This window comes from Panthera uncia, assembly GCF_023721935.1.
Source record: "Panthera uncia isolate 11264 chromosome D3 unlocalized genomic scaffold, Puncia_PCG_1.0 HiC_scaffold_8, whole genome shotgun sequence".
NCBI lineage: Eukaryota > Metazoa > Chordata > Mammalia > Carnivora > Felidae > Panthera > Panthera uncia.
The window spans coordinates 82,932,739-82,952,104 of NW_026057586.1; the positions used below are offsets into that span (position 1 = coordinate 82,932,739).

Genomic DNA, 19,366 nt, shown 5'->3' on the forward strand with positions numbered 1-19,366 from the left:
GTCCAGAGGGTACTAGAGTCAGGTGGGGGGCGGGGGGGGCAGGAGACAGTATGCCACGCGACATGGGAGGGAAGTCCCTCTTGGCCTCAGTTACCTCCCCTTGAAAAACGGGAGCCTTGATAAGAACTGCCCTTTTGCACGGGCGTGCTTAACGTGGGGACAGGTGCCTTCATTCATCACACGCTGAGCGCAGCAACAGGTGAGGTAAGTACCCTTCTTGTCTCCCTCTCACAGGTGAAGAAACCGACACTGGGGCCAAGCCACCCTGCCAAAGGAGGCAGAGCCAGAACTCACACCCAGGTCCGTGTGAACCCCTAAATCCTTTTATTCCTCGTCCTTGCCTCTCGCTGCCCCGCCAGGGAGACTGCAGAGAGAGAAGTGGTGGTAAACGTAGTACTGGGGACCCCGGGGAGAGGCTGAAATGAGGGAACCTCCAGGGCAGCAAATCCTTCACCTGGAAATACTGGAAACACCCACCTCTTGGGGCAGGGTGTGCTGAGGAACAAGAAGGGTAGGCTGGGGACAGGTTAAACTCCAGGACAGGGAGGTACAGCCAGCCCCCTGCAGGAACTCAGAGACCTTTACCCCCCACCCCCCCAGCCCCGCGCCTCTGCTGAGTGCAGGGGCTCCTGCAGGCTTAGCCATGGGACTCCACCTCTCCATGCCTCAGTTCCCTCCACCGTTCCGTGGGGTTGAGCATGGTACTTCCCTCACAGGAGTGCTGAGAGTTAAGTGAGATGGTTGGTATACAAGCTTAGCCCAGCATCTGGCCCAAGGTTGCTACCGAGCTGTGTCCCCCTCCAGCCTCACCCGCCCCTCTGAAAGCACTCTTCTGTCCTGGACACCTTTCACCTAAGGTCAGTCAGGGCCACCTGAGACCTGCAGTGTTTCTGGAAAGGCCCAACATCGGCTGGAAGCTTCTGATAAGACAAAAGCTGGCAGTGGTAACTTCTCACCCTCCGAGTACCTGGGGGAAAGTAGGGGCAGGGTTTTGAAAATCTTTGGGCTGAGGCTTGCACAATTCCAGAGTTGTTCTGCAGCCCCCAAGCCCTCCCCATCCCATCCCTGGTTTAGAGTGAAGGAGGAAGTCCAGAGTGTTCTTCCCCCAAAACCTGGTCTTCATCTCCTCTCCAGCATGTAAGTCGGCAGCAGGTTCTACTTCTCGGCATGTTCTGAATCCGGCCATTGCTCTGCATCCCCGTATCGTTTGCCTCCTCTTGGCCTCCCTGCCACCACTCTTGACCCCCAAATATTCAGAGTTGTTTACCACGCCCTCTATGAGATCAGACCCTTGTCTCCTGCCACCGCCCCCTTACTGCAGCCACACTGACCTCCTCTTTCTTCCTTGGACTTGCTGAAGGTTTTTTTGTGTTTTTCTGCGGGGTTTTTTTTGCCCTCTGAGGGCCTGTGCACATGGTCTTCCAGCCATCTTCTTGTGACTTAACCTCTCTGCAATTCAGGGACCACTCTGCAAGTCTCCTACTCAAGTCTTCCCCCACTACTCCACCTGCAGGAGCCACGCTGGCCTGGTCCCTTCTTGCATTACTGTTTTTCCTTCTTTGCATGCTTAGTCTTGGGTGGTGTTACCTTGCTTATGTGTTTCCCTGGTTCCTTGTCTGTCCATCCAGCTAAAGTATCAGTCTGTCAGGGCCATGGCCTTTATCTTCTCGGCTTTGGATTCCCCGGAACTCAGCACAGCGCTTGGCACATAGTGAATGTTCCAATTATATTGTACAATTGCAAGCAAGTGTGTGCAACCATTCAGGGTTCTACTTCTCATTACTTAACAGAATTCTTTCTGTATTTCGACATGACACCCCAGAGTTGTCATTGCTTCTGTCAGGCCATAGCCTTTCTCGGCTTTTCTCAAAAGCGGGGCTTGTGGGGTCTTTCCAGCTTCTAGGCATCACATCCAGCTTAGCTTGTCCACACTGTACATGTTTTTTGCTATCAAATTATTTCTTTGAGATAATAGTTCCCAAACTGTTGTGTTCAAGTCAAGAGTATGATTATTTTGAAGGCACTTGCCACTTATCACCAGATGGCTGTTGAGGAAAAACTATGCCTGGCAGTGTGTGCAAGTTTCCCTACAGCCCCACAAGCACTGAGTTTTATCACTTTTGTCTGTTTTAATGGGCAGTTCGTAGTAGGTTGCAATTTCCTGTTGCTTGAATTAGTGAACCTGGGATTTTTTTTTTTTTTTTTAATGTGCTGGTTCTATTTCCTGTCTTGTGAAGGAAGGAAATCTCCAGGCGCCTTAACTGCCCCCTTCACCTTTGCTTGTGCTAATGGTTCCATTTCAGCCCATCTCCTGAGAGCAGGTCGAGGGACCCAAGGGGCTAGAACAGGAACACACTGAGCTGAACTCTGCTGGTTACAGAAGCTGTTCTGTCAGTCGACCAGCAAGAAATTCTCCAAGAGTCCCTTATGCCCCCAGCATGGTACTAAGGAGAAGAACTTTTTTTTCTAAGTCTCTGTGAATATATTTTTTTCTCAGAATGATCATTTTGTCCCCCAATTATAAAATCACACAGTGTGCAGTGTTATTGGAACATTGGGGCAGGAAAAGATGGGGAAGTAATGTAAACACTGATCGCTAGTGGGACTACATACATTCCTACAGGGAAGTCTTGGGCTGTCATTCCAAGGAGTGCGCTTGATTTCGCACACATCGATCTGGGACAATCAGAAACACTGTATCATTTTCCTATGGCTGCTGTAACAAGTCACCACACATGGGAGCCTTCAAACAACATAAATTTATTACCTTGCAGTGCTGAGGGCATCAGATGTACAAAAATCAATCCACTGGGTCCAAATCAAGGCCTTGGCGGGGCCGCATTCCTTTTGGAGGCTCTAAAGGAGGATCTGTTTCTTTGCAACTTCTAGAGGCTGTCTGCATTCCTTGGATTGCAATCCTCTCCCTCTGTCTTCAAAGCCAGTTGCATAACATCCTCAAATCTCTGGCTCCAACTTCTGGGTCTGTACTCACCTGTCCTTCTGTGTCTGATTCTCCTGCTCTGCTCTATTCATAAAGACCCTTCTGATTACATCGGACCCACCTGGATATGGATAATCCCCGTCTTGGGGTCCTTAATGTAATCATATCTGCAAAGTCCCTTTTGCCATGTAAAGTGACATATTCACAGGTTCTGGGGATTAGGACATGTATATCTTTGGGGGTGGATCATCACTGAGCCTGCCACACCCCAAACGGAAATAAGCAAGATTCACGCAGTATGCGTGGGCTCACATTTGTTTAAGTTTTAAAAAAAGAGAAAAAGAGTAAATACGGGTGTGTTGGTGAAGGCCTAGAACACCACTGAAGGCTACAAAGGAGACTGGTAAGAGTGGCTGCTTCTGGGGGCATCTGGATGGTTTAGTCAGTTGAGTGTCTGACTTCAGCTCAGTCTGTGAGCGCAGAGCCTGCTTCCGATCTTCTGTCCCCCTCTCTGCCCCTCCCCTACTTGCGCTCTCCCCACAATATATATATAAAAAAAAAAAAAGTGGCTGCTTCTGGGGAGAATGGGTAGAAAGGAGGCTTTTTTGTCATATATTTTTTTGTGTTCTTTCGCTTTTTAAAGTTTATTTTGAGAGGGCGAGCAAGGGAGAGGGAGAGAGAGAATCCCGAGAAATCAAGAGTTGGATGCTCAACCGACTGAGCTGTCCAGGCGTTCCTATTTCCCTTTAGTATGTGCATATGTCACCTACATTAAAAATAAAAATTTTTAATGTTTGTTTAATTTTGAGAGAGAGAGTGCACGTGAGTGGGGGGTGGGGAGGAGCAGAGAGAGAAGGAGACCCCGAATCCAAAGCAGGCTCCAGCCTCTGTGCTTACAGCACAGAGCCCACTATAGGGCTCGAACTCAACAAACCGTGAGATCATGACCTGAGCCAAAAAGTCAGCTTAACTGCCTGAGCCACCCAGATGCCCAGAAATAAATTTTAAGAAGTAACACAAACTCACTGTAAAAGTTCAGACCTTCTAGAAGTCAGTAGAAGGAAAATACCCACACTCCCTTTTTGTCCAGCAATAACCACTGTAAAGAGTTTGGCTATATTCTTGCAGATGTATTTTTTAAAATGCATGCGTAGGGGCACCTGGGTGGCTCAGGCAGTTAAGTGTCTGACTCTTGATTTCAGCTCAGGCCATGATCTCATGGTTCATGGGATCAAGCCCTGCATTGGGCTCTGCTCTGACAGCACAGAACCTGCTTGGGATTTTGTCTCCCTCTCTCTCTCTCTCTCTGTTCCTCCCCTGCATTTGCGCTCACTCGCTCTCTCTCTCTCTCTCTCGAATAAGAAAGAGATAATAAAAATAAAATATTTTTATTTTAATAAAATAAAAATGCATATGTAATTTTTCATGTAGATGGAGTCATACTGTATACACTATGCTGTAATATGAATTTTTAAACAGTGTTTATTTTGAGAACACTTGTGCACGTGAGAGTACGAGAGGGGCAGGAGAGAGAGGGAGAGAGAGAATCTGGCAGAGCAGAGACCACTCGGGGCTCCATCCCACAAACGGTGGGATCATGCCCCAAGCTGAGATTAAGAGTTGAATGTTCAACCAACTGAGCCACCCAGACTCCCCTGAATTTTTTTTAATCTTACTATATTATTCACCTCTTTCCTTATCTGCATATCAAGATTTAACAACACTAGCATTTGCCACTGCTCAGATGTACCCTAACTGACTTAACCAGAACCTCATTGGTGGACATACAGATACTTTGTTGCTTTCCAAGGCATTCCCAGCACTGGAGTGTATGTCTGTGTGTCTTTTTTTTTTTTTTTTTTAAGTGTAAACTGAAGTGAAAGTCACATAACATGAAATTAACCATTTTACGATTTGGTGAACATTTAGCAAAGGATCCCATGACATTTAGTGCATTCCCAATATCATGCAACCGTCACCTCTATCCAGTTCCAGAACATTTTCATCAAATCAAAAAGAAACCCTGCATCCTAAACAGTCACCCTCTGCCCCCCATCACCTTACTCCCCGGCAGCCACCAATCTTTCTGTGGATTTGCGTGTTCTGGGTATTACAGATCAGTGGAATCATGTAATGTGTGATGTTTTGTGTGTGGTTTATTTGATTTAGTATAAATCACTCATGTTGTAGCATGGATCAGTACTTGATTTCTTTTTATGACTGGATAACATTCCATTGTATGGATATGACATCTTTGATATATCTGTTCATCCCTTAATGGATACTTGAGTTATTTCCACCTTTTGGCAGTGACTGTTTGTGTACATGTATTTGTTTGAGTGCCTGTTTTCAATTCCTTTGGGTATATGCCAAGGATGTGCATCCTTCCACATACACTTTGAGCTTTATGCTATTTTCAGAGGCTGTTAACGTAAGCAAGTTAAAAATAGTTTGTAACAAAGTGTTGCAAAGCACATACTAAGATAAAGGAGAGCAGAATGTCAGATCCAGACAAATGTTTTCTTACTTTCCAGATCCAGAGAGGACAGGAAAATGGCCACCTGGGATGAAAAGGTAAATTAATTCTGGCAGACCAGCAGCATTAAAGGACTTCTGGCATTGAAGACAGTTCTGCTTGGTGTTACAAACAAGATAAAAGGAAAACACCTGTTTGGGGTGTTTCTGCCTTACCAAAGTGTTTCGTCACAAAGGTGAAAACCGTAGCAGGAAGTCACAAACCTCAAGATGGCCTAATAACCTGAATCAGACCATTCAAACACCACCTCTGCATTTTTTAAAATGTTTCTTTGTTTTTGAGAGAGCGCATGTGTGCAAGCAGGGGAGGGGCAGAGAGAGAGAGAGGAAGAGAGAAGGATCTCAAGCAGGATGCACATTGTTGGCACAGAGCCCGACCCGGGGCTCAAACTCACGAACTGTGAGATCGTGACCTGATCTGAAGTCAAACGCTTAACCGACTGAGCCACCCAGACACCCCTCACCTCTGCTTTTTAATCACCATGTGTCATAGGCCAAGACTTTCACCTCCCTGAGTCTCTGTGTCCTTATCTGGAAAAGGGAGCTAAAATTACCCTTGTTCCTGAAGGTTGGGAGGAGTTGAAGAGACAGTGGTCTCAGAATGCTAGGCTGATACTGAGCCCATACGGGGCTTTTCCCTACTGCCCATTTTACCATTTTACAGATAAAGACACTTGGACAAGATCACACAGGTAGGAAGCGGCCGAAGTAGGATTTTACCCTGGCCTCTCTCCAGAGAGAATGCTTTGCTTCCTGTGGCATGAGACCATCCCAAGCAGAGCCGTTAAACCCCGTTCTTGATATCTGGATGCAGGTTTGTTGGGTTTGAGGGGACATCAGTTGTGAATAGTGAGGACAAGGCAGAAGGGAAACGTTGGCTTCCGTTTCACCTGTTCACTAGGAGGTTCTGGGGGGTCTGGCCAGGTAGAGCCATCAGGGCAGTGTTAGAAGCTCAGGGTGGCAGCAGGGTGAGGAGGGCGGGGTCCAAGAAGCAGGGCCATGGGATGATAATGATGAGCATCCTGTATCTCATCAAATTGATGACCCCTTTAACTGTAAGAGTCCTTCGGATTTTAGGTCTGTTAACAGTGTCGTGGGGTAAATGGCCAGTGGATGCTACCAACTCCGATTTCAGAAATGTTGAAATCTGGGGAAGAATCTGGGGACATGTTTGTCTTTGAATTAATGAACTAAGGTGCAGAAGTTGTAATAATAACACAAGCAATGTCTCTGGAGCACTCACTGCTGTGCCAGGCATGTGCTAAGGGCTTTCTGTGTATTTGATTATTTAATGCTCACAACAGCCCTGTGCACTAAGTACTGTTCTTTCCCTTATCTTCCAGGTAGAGAAATTGAAGCCCAGCAAGGTTTAGCAATTTGCTCAAGGTCACACAGCTGGCAAGGGGTTCAAACCCACGCTGCCTGGCTTCCATGTCCTGATTACTGACTAGTGATTGTGCCCTGTCTGCTTTTCAGACACAGTCTAGCCCAAAGACAGGTTAGGTCTCCAGAAGGAAGAGCCCAAGGAAGAGCTCACCCCTGGCAGGAAGGGAGCCGGGAGTGGGGAGCACAGGGGCAGCACCGGCTCTCTGGGGAGGATTCCTTCCCTCATTCATTCATTCAGCCACAAATGTTTATATCAACACCAGCCATGTCCTGGAACCAACTACAGCTCTCAGGCCATAGCTACCAAACTGAAGGCATTGGTCTCTGCCTGCCAGTGACTTCCTCTGTAGCTGCGAGACCGGTCTCAAGTCACAAAACTGAATATGTGAAGGTGCACGTGGGGTGAGCAGTAAAGGAGAAGCCATGGTTAATGTGGGCCCCTCACAAGGGCCACTGAGACCTTCAGACCTTCTGATCAGATCAGAGGGCTCCCCGACCTGACACCTGTGGGGCCTGAGGAGGAAACCAGGTAGAGGATGAAGACCGTGAGTCTTGGCAGAGGAAGCGACCTATGCCACGGCCAGAAGGCGGATGGCCAGGGTAGGGCAGCGTGGTGGGGGGCCAGGACGTGCTCAATCTGAAGAGACCAGGCCAGGCAGGGCCCAGGGGACACTGAAGGTTCTGGTGGTGGTGCTAGGAACAGTGGGCAGGCCCCTGGTGGGCAGGGCAGCCGCCGATCAGGCCTGGACTTCGAAAAGCCTCTCTGGTGTCCTGTGGAGATGGGTGGAAATGCCAGAAAGCACATGGGGGGCAAGCAAGGTGGGAGCCCTTCTGCAGGGGAGCAGGGAGCGAGGCGCTGGCACTGGAGAGAAGCGAGCAGTTGGGAGGGATTTACGAGTTCAGTGCCCAGAATCTGGGGAGGATGACACGGAACGTGGGGCTCATGTTCAGAGGAGAAAGACCCCTTTCCTTTGGAGGGTCATGGAGGGTTCTGCAGAAAAAGCAACCTTTGAGCTGGGCCTTGGGATTTGAACTTACGGGATCCAAGAGAAGGGCATTTCCAGCAGAGGGAACGGCATGGAGAAAGGCCTGGAGGCAGGCTCATGTGAAGTTCTACAGAGCAGAGGGGAGTTGAAGGGTGAGGTGATGGGGAAGGTCCCTGTATGCCCGGCTGAGGAATCTGCACTTTGGCCATGGAGAACCCTAGTTCTGGAGCAGATTACCTTCCGGTCTGGGAGGTGCTAGTTCCCCCCCTGTGCAAGCCGGCCTTGGGTTGCTCTGGGGCTCCAGCGGGTCAGCCCCAGGGAGAGCAGCTCAGGGCCGGACAGCCTGGGTTCCAGTGCTACATCTGCCCCTTGTGGGCCGTGTGACCAGCTTCCAAGCCATCCTGAGCCTCTGTGTCCACGGTCATGAGTGGGGTTGACAGTCACCACCACAGAGAGTTATGACCGTTCCTCATAAGGTGCTGGATACCTAGTACCTGGCACCTGATAGAAACTCCAGGAGCTCCAGTTATTGCACATGGAAACCATGCATACTTTCCTTCATTCGTAGTTACGTATTAAGTCGGGCAAACCAAAAGAGCACGTGGAAGTGCTCAGTGCTGGTTATTTTGCAGTGGAACCAGCCCGTGTTGTTCTGGACAAAATTCAATAGCGTGTGTTGAGCATCATGAAAATGTTCCTAATCAAACGTGGGCGTCTCACTTAAAAGGAGATATAACCCATGAAAAGAAAACTGACAGCACCGTATTTCTTGTCACATGAGGTGCCATTGATTATAGATGCGCCATTATTTTATCACAAAGAACATAAAACTGCCATTTACTGTGACCTTATGTTGCATAACGTTAACACTGGTCAGTTGTGAGACATTCAGATTTCAAGAGGGTCAACATATAAGGAAATGTGGCCTTTGAATTGGTGATGAAGGTGCTAAAAATGAGCAATCAGTAAACGCAATAGTGAGAGCATCAACTTCTTGGTGAAGTTTCTTGGCCATTAAAACGTACATCTGCGGCGCCCGGGTGGCCCAGTCAGTTAAGCCACTGGCTCTTGACTTCAGCTCAGGTCACGCACGATCTTACAGTTGTGGGATCTAGCCCCGCGTCAGGCTTTAGCTGGGTGTGGTACCTTCTTAAGATTCTGTGTCTGTCTCTTTCTCTGCCCTGCACACACTCGCTCAGCCTCTTTAAAAAAAGGGGGGGGGGGGGTGGGGGGACCAAAAATCTAGTGGGAAAAATAACATATGAGATTGTGTGTGGTCTTTGATCACAATTGTAAAAGAGACCTTAGGTGGATGGTAAGTCTGTTGTATTAGGAGTATCATGAATTTACTTCCTTTTGCTCATGTCTTCATGATGCTGAAAGAAATAGATCTAGAATAAAGGTCTGTTCGTTGGGGTGAATGACAGCAGGTAAAGTGGGGGTGGGGAGTGTCAGGGGAGTCTGAATGAAACCAGGGAGCGGGTGGGGTGGGGTGAGGGTCGAAGGCACAGAAGCACGGGATAGAGCTGAGGAACCAAGGAGACATGCTGGGGGGAGGGCGATGACGCCAGTTGTTGGGGGGGGGATGACCCCTGAGAGGGGGGACACAGGAGCCTTTTTTGCCACAGAGGCCAGTACAAGGGCTGGAGCTGGAGAAGGTTGGGCCAGGATCACTTGTAGCACCTGAGCCTCTGTTGATTCAGAGAACAAGTTCCTGTTAGTAATTTATCCTTGTGCAGTTAGTTGTGCGGGTTTGTTTTTCTTTCTTGAGTTTATTTTGAGAGAGAAAGAGAGAGTGGGGGGGAGGGGAAGAGAGGGAGAATCCCAAGCAGGCTCCGCACTGTCAGCACAGAGCCCAATGTGGGGTTCGAACCCACAAACCATGAGATCATGACTTCAGTTGAAGTCGGACACTTCACTGACTGAGCCACCCAGGCACCTCAGTTGTGGGTTTTTTTGTTTTGTTTTAATTTTCAAGTTAGTTAACATACAGTGTAGTCTTGGCCTCAGGAGTAGAACCCAGTGATTCGTCCCAGTGAGACACCCAGTGCTCATCCCAACAAGTGCCCTCCTTAATGCCCGTCACCCATTTAACCCACCCCTCAACTGTGTTTTTAAAAAAATGTTGTCATAGCAATGCTTTTACCAGCTCTTTATTGTCCGGCTGCCCTAGTATTTGAGGGGAAGATCATGGTGTTGCAGGAGAAACTGGCAGGGGTTTCAGCCCTGGTTCAGAGAGAGGGGCCGTGGACTCTGCCCCTTCCCACCACCCTGCAACTCAGAGTTCCTCTTCTGTGAAATGGGAACGGAAACACTCCGTCTACAGTGGTGGGGCTCAAAGAAGCTCGTGTGTGAGAAGCACTGAGCAGGGCCGCACAGACTCAACCCACGGGAGCTGTTCCCTGGGTCATGAGGACGAGCTGGGTTTTCAACCAGCAGCTGACCTCCTCTTCCTCTCAGAGGAGGATTGCGTGTCGCCAGCCACACGGGGAACCTGGGAGCCAGTGTGCTTAGAAATCGCTATAGCCCTTTGCTCATTTCTCATGAGCTGGAGGCGCCAGGTTTATTTATGATGCACGTTCTCAACTTTGGCCGCAGATGGGAGATCCCAACACCCAGGCCACCCCCAGACCAATCACGATCTTGGGGCCTGAGACCCAGGCATTGGGTTTTTTGGTTTTTTGGTTTTGGTTTTTAAAGCTTCCAGGTGGTTCCAAAGTGCAGCCAGGGCTGAGAGCCACTGGTTAGACTGTGGCGGGGTAGGGCCTCTCTCCATGGGCTACTTCACAGTGAGGCGGGGTAGAGCGTGCTCTGTTCCAGGGCCAAAGCATTGCTAAGATGTTGGAGCCGGAAATTCCCTGGATGCCTCGGTCTCACATTGGTGATAGCTCTTAATTTCTGGCTGAAAAACGGTTGGTTGGTTTGTTTTCTTTCTATGCTTTCATTTTCTTATGTTTTTGTAAACAACCTGACTTCTGCTTCCCAGTTAACGTGGCTGATGTCACACACTTTAGACGGGACTGTCTCCTCTCTGGCAATCCTCGTCTCCTTACCCCTGGGAAATAGACTGGGCACGTCCTCCCATATCTGCATCTTTAAAACTCAACCCGTTGGTGACTCCTGCAATCGGTCGTTTAAGCAATGAACTAGAATAAAACGGAAAATACAAGAGTTTCTCGCACTTAGAAACTTGAGTGTTGGTTGTGGAACACGTGTATGTATGTCAGAGTGTCCTAAAAGGCAGCATGTAAAGTATATTTTTCTCACTGAGTAACACTCGGCTGAGCTCCCTGCACGGCCCTGAGCTCCTCACAGCTGTGAGCCTGGTCCAGGGCGGCGTTCAAAGAGGTTGTGCAAGAGGAAGGGGCTCTGGGCCAGGCAGCCTGCGTCTCACTCTCACTGGCCGTGTGACCTGGGACAAGTTGTTGGCCTCTCCGTTCCCAGTTTCCTCGCCTGTCGATGGAGATGTCTCCATTCCCCACCTCACGAGGCTGTTGCAGTGTGTTACTAGAGGACCTTGTACGGAGCTCAGAAATGGCAGGTGCCCGGGAGGTAGTTGACGCTCACTGTGGCTCCTGCTACCGGATGTTATTGCCCGCGTCACCTCCACCCAGCCTCACCCTCATCTTGCCAGGTTGGTGGACCACTCTGTCAAGACAGGAGGGATCCTGACCCCACAGGAAAAGGAGAGAAGTGTTGCAGCATTTCTGGGGGGACGTGGGCCACCGGTCGGGCTCGTTGGCCCATAAGCAGCGGCCCCCGCAAGCCGGTCAGCCATCGGTGGTGGTTGTTTTTGCCAACCTCAGACTTCCTCCCCACCCTAGAGAAGGAAAAGCTGCCACGCTTATTTAAAGACTTCCCTGATTTTAAAAATAGGCATTCCTCAGAACACCAATCCCCGGGGGCTGGGGGCGCGGCCCTGGGGTAGGGGACCGTGCTCCCGGACGCCCTCCCTCCTCCCTCCCGCCAGAGGAGAGGTTTGCTTCAGGGCTTCATTCCACCATCCAGGTATGTTCGGTGGGGAACTGCCCGCTGCCAAGCGTGGAGGGCCCTCGTGGTGGCTGACGGTCTCTAACAGAGGACTCAGTTCCTCCGGTGGGGACAGCGCGAAGTGACGTGTCCACTGGGAAGCCTGTTAGAGACTCGGGGCTCAAGGTGGCTGCTGGGGGCTGGTCAAGGAGGTACCTTCTGTACAGCACTTAGAAAATTCCAGGCTCCCTGAAGGAAAGCAAGTGTTCAACATAAACTGAATTGTGTATACACACGGTCTGGGCCCACTGAGCTGTTCTTACCAGTAAATGGTGGAACCCTCCAGATGCCAGCCAGGGACCAAGCAGGCCTTTTCTAAGAACAGCAGCCTCAAGCCTGTTCTGCACAGAGAGTGACGGGACTATGTTCTGAGAAGTGCTGTCTGGCCGCAGATAGAGTGCCAGAGAGTAGTGAAGAGCTGCCGTATCCTCCACGTGAGAGGTAGAGGTGGGGCCACGGTGGTGGCAGAGGGCCCAGTGCCGAGTGGGCCCTGGGGGTGGGGGAAGGAAGGTAGGCACTGGGGACAACTTCTCTGATCTTCCCTGAGTGTGTCTTCCGTGTTCTGGACCCGAAAACCAGAGACCCAGGTACCTGTCCAGGACTATCCGTTGACTGGTAGCGTTTGCCTTGTTGCAGGGCCTCAGTTTCCCCATCTGCTAAGGGAGGGAAGACAGCATCTCAGAACCTGATTTCTCCCTCTTAGAAAATCATCATTTTGTTGCTTTAAAAAAAATCCGCTTTTTCTGCCATATTTTCCCCTTGTTTTATAAGGAATAAAACTGGTAGACTTGAGTTCATATTGGCGGCTTTACCAATCACTGTTTGTTTTTAGGTATTTGTTCCATTCTTTTTTTTTTTTTTTTTTTTTAAGAGTGAGTAGGAGAGGGGCGCCTGGGTGGCGCAGTCGGTTAAGTGTCCGACTTCAGCCAGGTCACGATCTCGCGGTCCGTGAGTTCGAGCCCCGCGTCAGGCTCTGGGCTGATGGCTCGGAGCCTGGAGCCTGTTTCCGATTCTGTGTCTCCCTCTCTCTCTGCCCCTCCCCCGTTCATGCTCTGTCTCTCTCTGTCCCAAAAATAAAATAAAAAACGTTGAAAAAAAAATTAAAAAAAAAAAAAAAAAAGAGTGAGTAGGAGAGAAGGGGTGGGGGGAGGGAGGGAGAGACAGACAGACAGACCATCTTAAGCAGGCTCCATGCTCAACATGGAGCTTGAAGCAGAGCTCAATCCCACCACCTGGGATCAGGACCTGAGCCTAAATCAAGAGTCATTCAACCAGCTGAGCCACCCAGGCATCTGTTTTGATTTTCTTATTCAGGGATTTCAGTTGTGTGTGTGTGTGTGTGTGTCTCTCGCATCATCCTCCTCCCCTCCCCCCCTTACCCTCAATACTTCATTCACTACTCAATTCTCTGTAGGCGGGATCTCCCTCCAAGAATGGCTATTTCTTATGATTAAATCTAATAGAATAAAACTTGAAAGTTTCTTTTCACCCTCCAACCCAATTGAACTCCTTTCCCAGGGGGAACCATTTAGTTTGGGGTATTTATTTTGTCTGTTTTTAACAAAGATGGCATTATATGGTACAATCTGGTCCACAACGTGCTGCTTTTCACCTAGATTTCATATAGACCAAGAACACCTTTCTGTGTCAGCGCCTACAGGTACACGGGCTTGCTGCCTTCTTAACAGCTGCCTAGTATTGTCTTAGTGTGGGTCTCCCATAGCGTGTTTAATGATGGACTTTGAGGTCATTTCCAGGTTTGGGCTGTTGTAGCAGGACTTTAGGAAGCATCCATGTGCTTATGTGTGAGTCCCTTGGCATGTCAAAGGATAGGGACATTTTCAATTTTGACAGAAACCGGTTAAGGCTGATCCCCTCCTTCGCTCCCATGCCTGGCATATTGGAGCCGCTCAAACATCTTTTCGAAAGATGAAAGGAACTGTCCTGCTGCCCTCCTGAGAAGGGCGTATCCGTTTACATGCCCCTGTCCCTTGCCTCTGTCATCCTGCCATGCCATGCGACTCTGAGCAGTTGGCCTCTCCTCCTCGCACCTCAGTGTCCCCTTCTGTGGATTGGAGAGCCTGCCCCTCCCTGCCCTGACTCCCTCCCAGGATTGTGACAAGCATGAAGAGCCGAAGGGGATGGAGGTGGCCTGTAAGCTGTGAGCAAAAGGAAGGCGCTGCTGCCAGGACTGGCTGCAGAAACAGGCTTTTCCAAGTGGTTTGTGACCGCTGAAGGAGCCTGCTTTCTCCCGCTTTCTCCCGCTTTCTCCCGCTTTCTCCCGCTTTCTCCTTGGAGTCCGGGGTTGGGGTGTGGCCCACAAGATACAGGGAGGGGGCACACCGTCCATGGCCACCCATCGTAGGCTGATTCGGGCACAGGCTCTGCATTAGCTTCCTGGATCTGCTGTGATGATAACCACACACTGGGTGGCTTAACGCAGCAGAGATGCCTTCTCTCCGTTCTGAAGGCTCCGAGTCTAAAATCAAGGTGTTGGCAGGGTCGGTTCCTTCTGGAGGCGTTGAGGGAGCGTCTGTTCCATGCCTTTCTCCCAGCTGCTGGTGGTTGCTGGCTGTCTGGCATCCTTGGCTGGTAGATGCAGCCCTCCGGTCTCTGCCTCCACCCTCACATGGCCCCTCCTCCTCTTGTAAGGACAGCAGGGCCCACCCTAAATTCTGGATGATTTCATCTCAAGCCCCTTCACTAGTTAAACCTGCAAAGACCCATAGTCCAAGTAAGGTTATGTTCTGAGGTTCCATGTGGACGTGAATTTGGGGGCAGCCACTGTTCAACCCCAGTACACGGTCCTAGAAGGCAGATCTCCATTCATTGGCTGCCTGCCTTTTTCTCAGCCATGTGTTCTAAAACAAGGGCTCCGAGTGGTAACAGCCCAGGGGCAGATCGTGGCTCAGCCATTTCCTAAGTTGTGACTTGGGACAAGCCGCCTTCTTCACTAAGACCCAAAATGATGGTCTTAACCTCAGAGGGTTGCTAGGAATAAAATTCAATAGTTCATTTAAGGAACTTTAGTGGTATATTAATATAATAAAACAACATAATAGTAGATGGTCACTGCTATTGTGTCTTATTGGAGTTTGGGGGCAGGAGATGTTGAATAATATGCAAATCAGGTCCCCAAAGTAGACTCTGGGAGGAAGCAGGGATATGGGGGCTTAAGGGACATTGGGAATCCCCTGAATTTCTTTTTTTTTAAAAAGTGCCTTTTTCTGTGATTGTTGGATGACCGTGAAATAGGGACTCCCCCTCCTATAGATGGCAGCTTCAACACCTGTAAAACTAAATGTTCACAAGAACATTTTTTTTTCTCTGTCTCTTCTAGGTCTGTTTTTCTCATTTCTCCTCCCTCTCCCAGGTAGCAATCTTTTTGGTATGATACTTGACACGTGTAGAAAATAAGTAGGCGATACATTTACCTTTGAGGAGGTAGCTCCTGTGGTTTGCTCTTAATTCGTTTATTAAATAGTTTTCACACCCCTCTCTGTGAGAGCGGGGAAGAGTCTGCCCTCCCAGAGTTTACAGACCAGGGCAGGACACAGACGATACTGAGATGTCACAGCACAAGTTAGCAAATGGTAAGACATGGAAACAGAGGAGGGACACTCACCCAGCAGGTGGCGGCTAAGGAAGACCTCCCTGGGGTGGTACAATCTAGACACATCTGTAAAACCGTGTGCGACAGGCAAAAGATAATTCAGATAGCGGGCGCAGGCATGTGGAGTTCTAGAGCAAGAGAGAGAGAGGTTTATTCTAGAACCACAAGGCATTGGGTGCAGCTGGGGTATGGCAGAGGCAGGGGACCTGCGGAGACCAAGAGAGCTTTGTGCCTTTGTTCTGAAGGCAGTGGTTGGCAGGAGGTAGGGTGGAGGACTAAAGGTCATGGGGGAGGAGGCAGGTGAGGGTAGGGCCACAGCCAGGTTGTCGCCACAGAAGGGGGACCCTGGCCACCGCTGTGTGGAGAAAGGACCAGGCAGAAGGCCAAGTGAGCAAGGAGGCCAGTGCAGGCGTCTAGGCAAGAGGTGATGGCAGTTGGAGAGGGGAAGAGGGAGAAGAAAAAGGGGCGTGAGGGGCGCCTGGGTGGCTCAGTCGGTTAAGCGGCCGACTTCGGCTCAGGTCATGATCTCGCGGTCCGTGAGTTCAAGCCCCGTGTCGGGCTCTGTGCTGACAGCCCGGAGCCTGTTTCAGATTCTGTGTCTCCCTCTCTCTGACCCTCCCCCATTCATGCTCTGTCTCTCTCTGTCTCAAAAATAAAATAAATGTTAAAAAAAAAAAAAAAAGGGGGCGTGAGCCATTTTTAGGAGGTCAGATTGCCAAGGCTCAAGGGAGAGAGAGGAGCCCAAGACGATCTTTGGCTCTTGGCTTGGGCAGCAGGGTGGGTATGATGCCATGCCTTAGGGGAACATGGAAGGAGTAGTGGATGGGGGGCGGGGAAGATAAATGGATTCAGTTCAGGTCACAGCAAACAGATGACCTGGCAGGATACCACACATCACGCTGGAGGCTGATTTGCACGTGAGACTGATCTGCACGTGTTCTCGGTGTTGAGAGCCCAGGTGTGCTGAGACTGCCAAAGGAGGAGGCTGGCCCTGCACCAGCACAGGGTCAGTTTTGGGGTCTGGGGGACCTGGTGGCATGGGGACAGGGACAATGGAGGCTGAGGAGGGTGGCCGGACCTGGGAGAAAAATCAAGAGGCAAGATTGTCAGACAGAACCGAGTCAACGGTGTGAGAGGATGCGGTCCAGTCCAGGTGGCAACCACAGTTGTGGGCTTTGCTCCAGGTGACCCTGGAGAGAGTAGTGTCAGGATATAAGGGGACGGCGAAGGTTAATGCGAAGGTTAATGCGGGTGATGGAGAGATGGGCGTGTCCAGTGCCAGGGACCCTACTGGTCTAGATTCCCGGCGTTGTCAGTGACAGAACTCAGTCTAGCGTAAGCCTCAAAGGGAATCTGTCAGTTCGTGTGACTGCGAAGTCTGGGGGTTGCACGGGCAGGCAGTGGGCCAGCGAGCAGAGAAGCGAACTGTCCCCGGCCGGGGATGATGTCCGAGGAGCAGAAATGAGAGTTTGCGCTGCTGAAGAGGAAGGATAGCAGGCGCTCACGGAGGGCTGCTCCAGGCCCGGCCCTGTGGCTGGTGCTCTGAGCAGCTCACTGAGTCAATCCTCCCATTTGCCTGGGCAGGGAAGAGGAAGCTGAGAGCCCCGAGTGGGTGGTGAAAAGTTGCCGAAGCCCACAGCATTTTCATGATCGGCTATATCTTTGACCTTTTCTGAAACTCCTCTGCTTTTGGTATGTCATATTTTTGACTTAAAACCAGAGTTGTTTTCTGCTCTGCTGGGTGCCATAAATATTTTCATCCCAGATTACAGAAAGTTGCTTTTTACTGGTCGCAAGGTTTCAGAAAGAAAAATTCCCTCTCCTGTAAAATATAAATGCGGTCTTTACAAAGCACCCCAAGGCTCCCATCATGCCGAGAAAACCAGCCCAGGAGGTTTCCGTCTGCCAGGTGAGGCGTTTTAGGGGAGAATTATGGCCAGTAGCTGCCCGGAGGGCTTTGGGACAGCCATGGAGCTGGCCCTTGGCAACGGAGGGAGGGTCCAGCCTGAGACCAGCTACAGCCCAGCATGGAAGACGGTACCAGTGCCCTCAGCCAGCAGATGGTGGGCTTCTGCTCCCGGTCAGGTGTCACATGAGACTCTGGGGACACAGGCCTTGCGTTCATAGAGCTTAACTGCTAGTGTGGAAAGAGAAGTCATAAGTAAACGGCCATACACACAAAATTCTGATTAGAAACTGTCATGAGGGTCTCTCAAAAGAAAAGAATACACAGATTACAAACCTGAGAAGGGGTCTGATTTAGGTTTTAGGGGTCAAGGAGGGCCTCTCTGAAGAAGGGACATTTCAGCTGAGGCTCCAAGCTTGAGTGAAAGTGAGCCAAGCTCAGAGTTGGAAGAAGAGTAGTCCAGGTTGAGGGAAGATGCCATGTGAAGACCGGGTGTGGGGAGAATCCGGAGGGCTGGAGGGACAGAAGGGCCACAGGGCTGTGTATATAATAGGAGGGATCTTGGATTTTGTTAAAAAATTCTTTCATCTTTTTTTTTCATTTATTTTTAATGTTTATTAAGAGAGACAGAGCATGAGTCGGGGAGGGGCAGAGAGAGGGAGACACAGAATCTGAAGCAGGCTCCAGGCTCTGTCAGCACAGAGCCTGATGCGGGGCTCGAACTCCCAAACCATGAGATCATGACCTGAGCTGAAGTCAGATGCTTAACTGACTGAGCCACCCAGGCACCCCTGTTTTAAAAATTTTTTTGTGTGCATTTTTTATTTATTTTTGAGAGACGGAGCACAAGTGGGGGAGGGGCAGAGAGAGAGGGAGACCCAGAACCCGAAGCAGGCTCCACACTCTGAGCTGTCAGCACAGAGCCCGGAGACCTGAGTTGAAGTCAAACGCTTAACCGACTGAGCCACCCAGGCGCCCCTGGCGTTTATTTTGAGAGAGAATGTGAGCCAGGGAGGGGCAGAGAGGAAGAGAGAGAGAATACCAAGCAGGCTCCACACTGTCAGCACAGAGCCATATGTGAGGCTCAGTCTCACAAACTGTGAGATCATGACCTGAGCCAAAATCAAGAGTCAGACACCTAACCAAGCGAACCATCCAGGCACCCCGGGATCTCGGATTTTTATCCAAAAAACAGGGGACAGTGATAGGATCAGATACTATGATCAGAGGTGAGGGTTTATGAGGCCTGCTTGGGCTGCTGGTTGGAAAATGCACTGGAAGAACCAAGTCCAGGGAGAGAAATCTATAAGGAAACAGTTGCAATCTTTGGGATGAAGACTTGGACTGGGTCGGAGGAAGAAATGGACAGCATACGTGGGGAGATGAGAGCCAAACAGGCTCCAGGATTGTGGATGCGGAAGAAATCAGAAGGTTTACTCTCAGGTGGTCATAAGCTCTCCTTGGACCTCTTCGTATCTTGTACCTCTTCTGTTTGAGGAAGTCTCAAACTGGGAGCTCCTCAGGCACCCGAACCATATGGGAGGCTGGGCAGAGGAGGCCACCTGGAATCAGAGAGGGGAGATCGCCGTAGTTAATCCCTTTGGACTCTAACCTTTTCTGAGCTCGTGAAACCGTTTATGAAAAAAGTCTGAATATGCATCAAAGGTGTACTGTTGGAGAAAGATCATTTTATTTTACTTTGAAAAGTATAAAAATATAAAAGAATAAAAATACTATCGAGTACTTCTATAATCATCACCCTGAATTGACAGCTGTTAACATTCTGTCATACTTTCCTCAAATTTTTTTGTGATTTAAAAAGGTGTTCGGGGGCCCCTGGTGACTCAGTCGGTTGAGCATCTAACTCTTGATTTTGGTCATGATCCCGGGGTCAGGGATCAATCCCCATATCAGGCTTCACTCTGAGCATGGAGCCTGCTTAAGTCTGTCTCCCTCCCTCCCTCCCCCCC

At 49.9% G+C, this 19,366-nt stretch overlaps 1 protein-coding gene across 6 annotated transcripts in view; it reads left to right on the forward strand.

Moving 5' to 3' along the window:
• HVCN1 (hydrogen voltage gated channel 1) overlaps positions 1-19,366 on the forward strand; it is a 37,039-nt gene that overhangs the window by 575 nt on the left and 17,098 nt on the right. For 3 of the 6 annotated variants that reach the window (XM_049619331.1, XM_049619333.1, XM_049619332.1), the window contains exons 2-3: positions 235-300; positions 5,476-5,515. Coding sequence is in view for 2 of the 6 variants with exons in the window: in XM_049619333.1 (XP_049475290.1) it covers positions 5,495-5,515 (21 nt within the window). In the remaining 4 variants the exon portion in view is untranslated. Of the gene's footprint in view, positions 1-31; positions 205-234; positions 301-5,475; positions 5,516-9,646; positions 11,857-19,366 lie in introns of those variants that run through there. The other 3 variants (XM_049619334.1, XM_049619335.1, XM_049619336.1) reach the window with 3 other exon arrangements.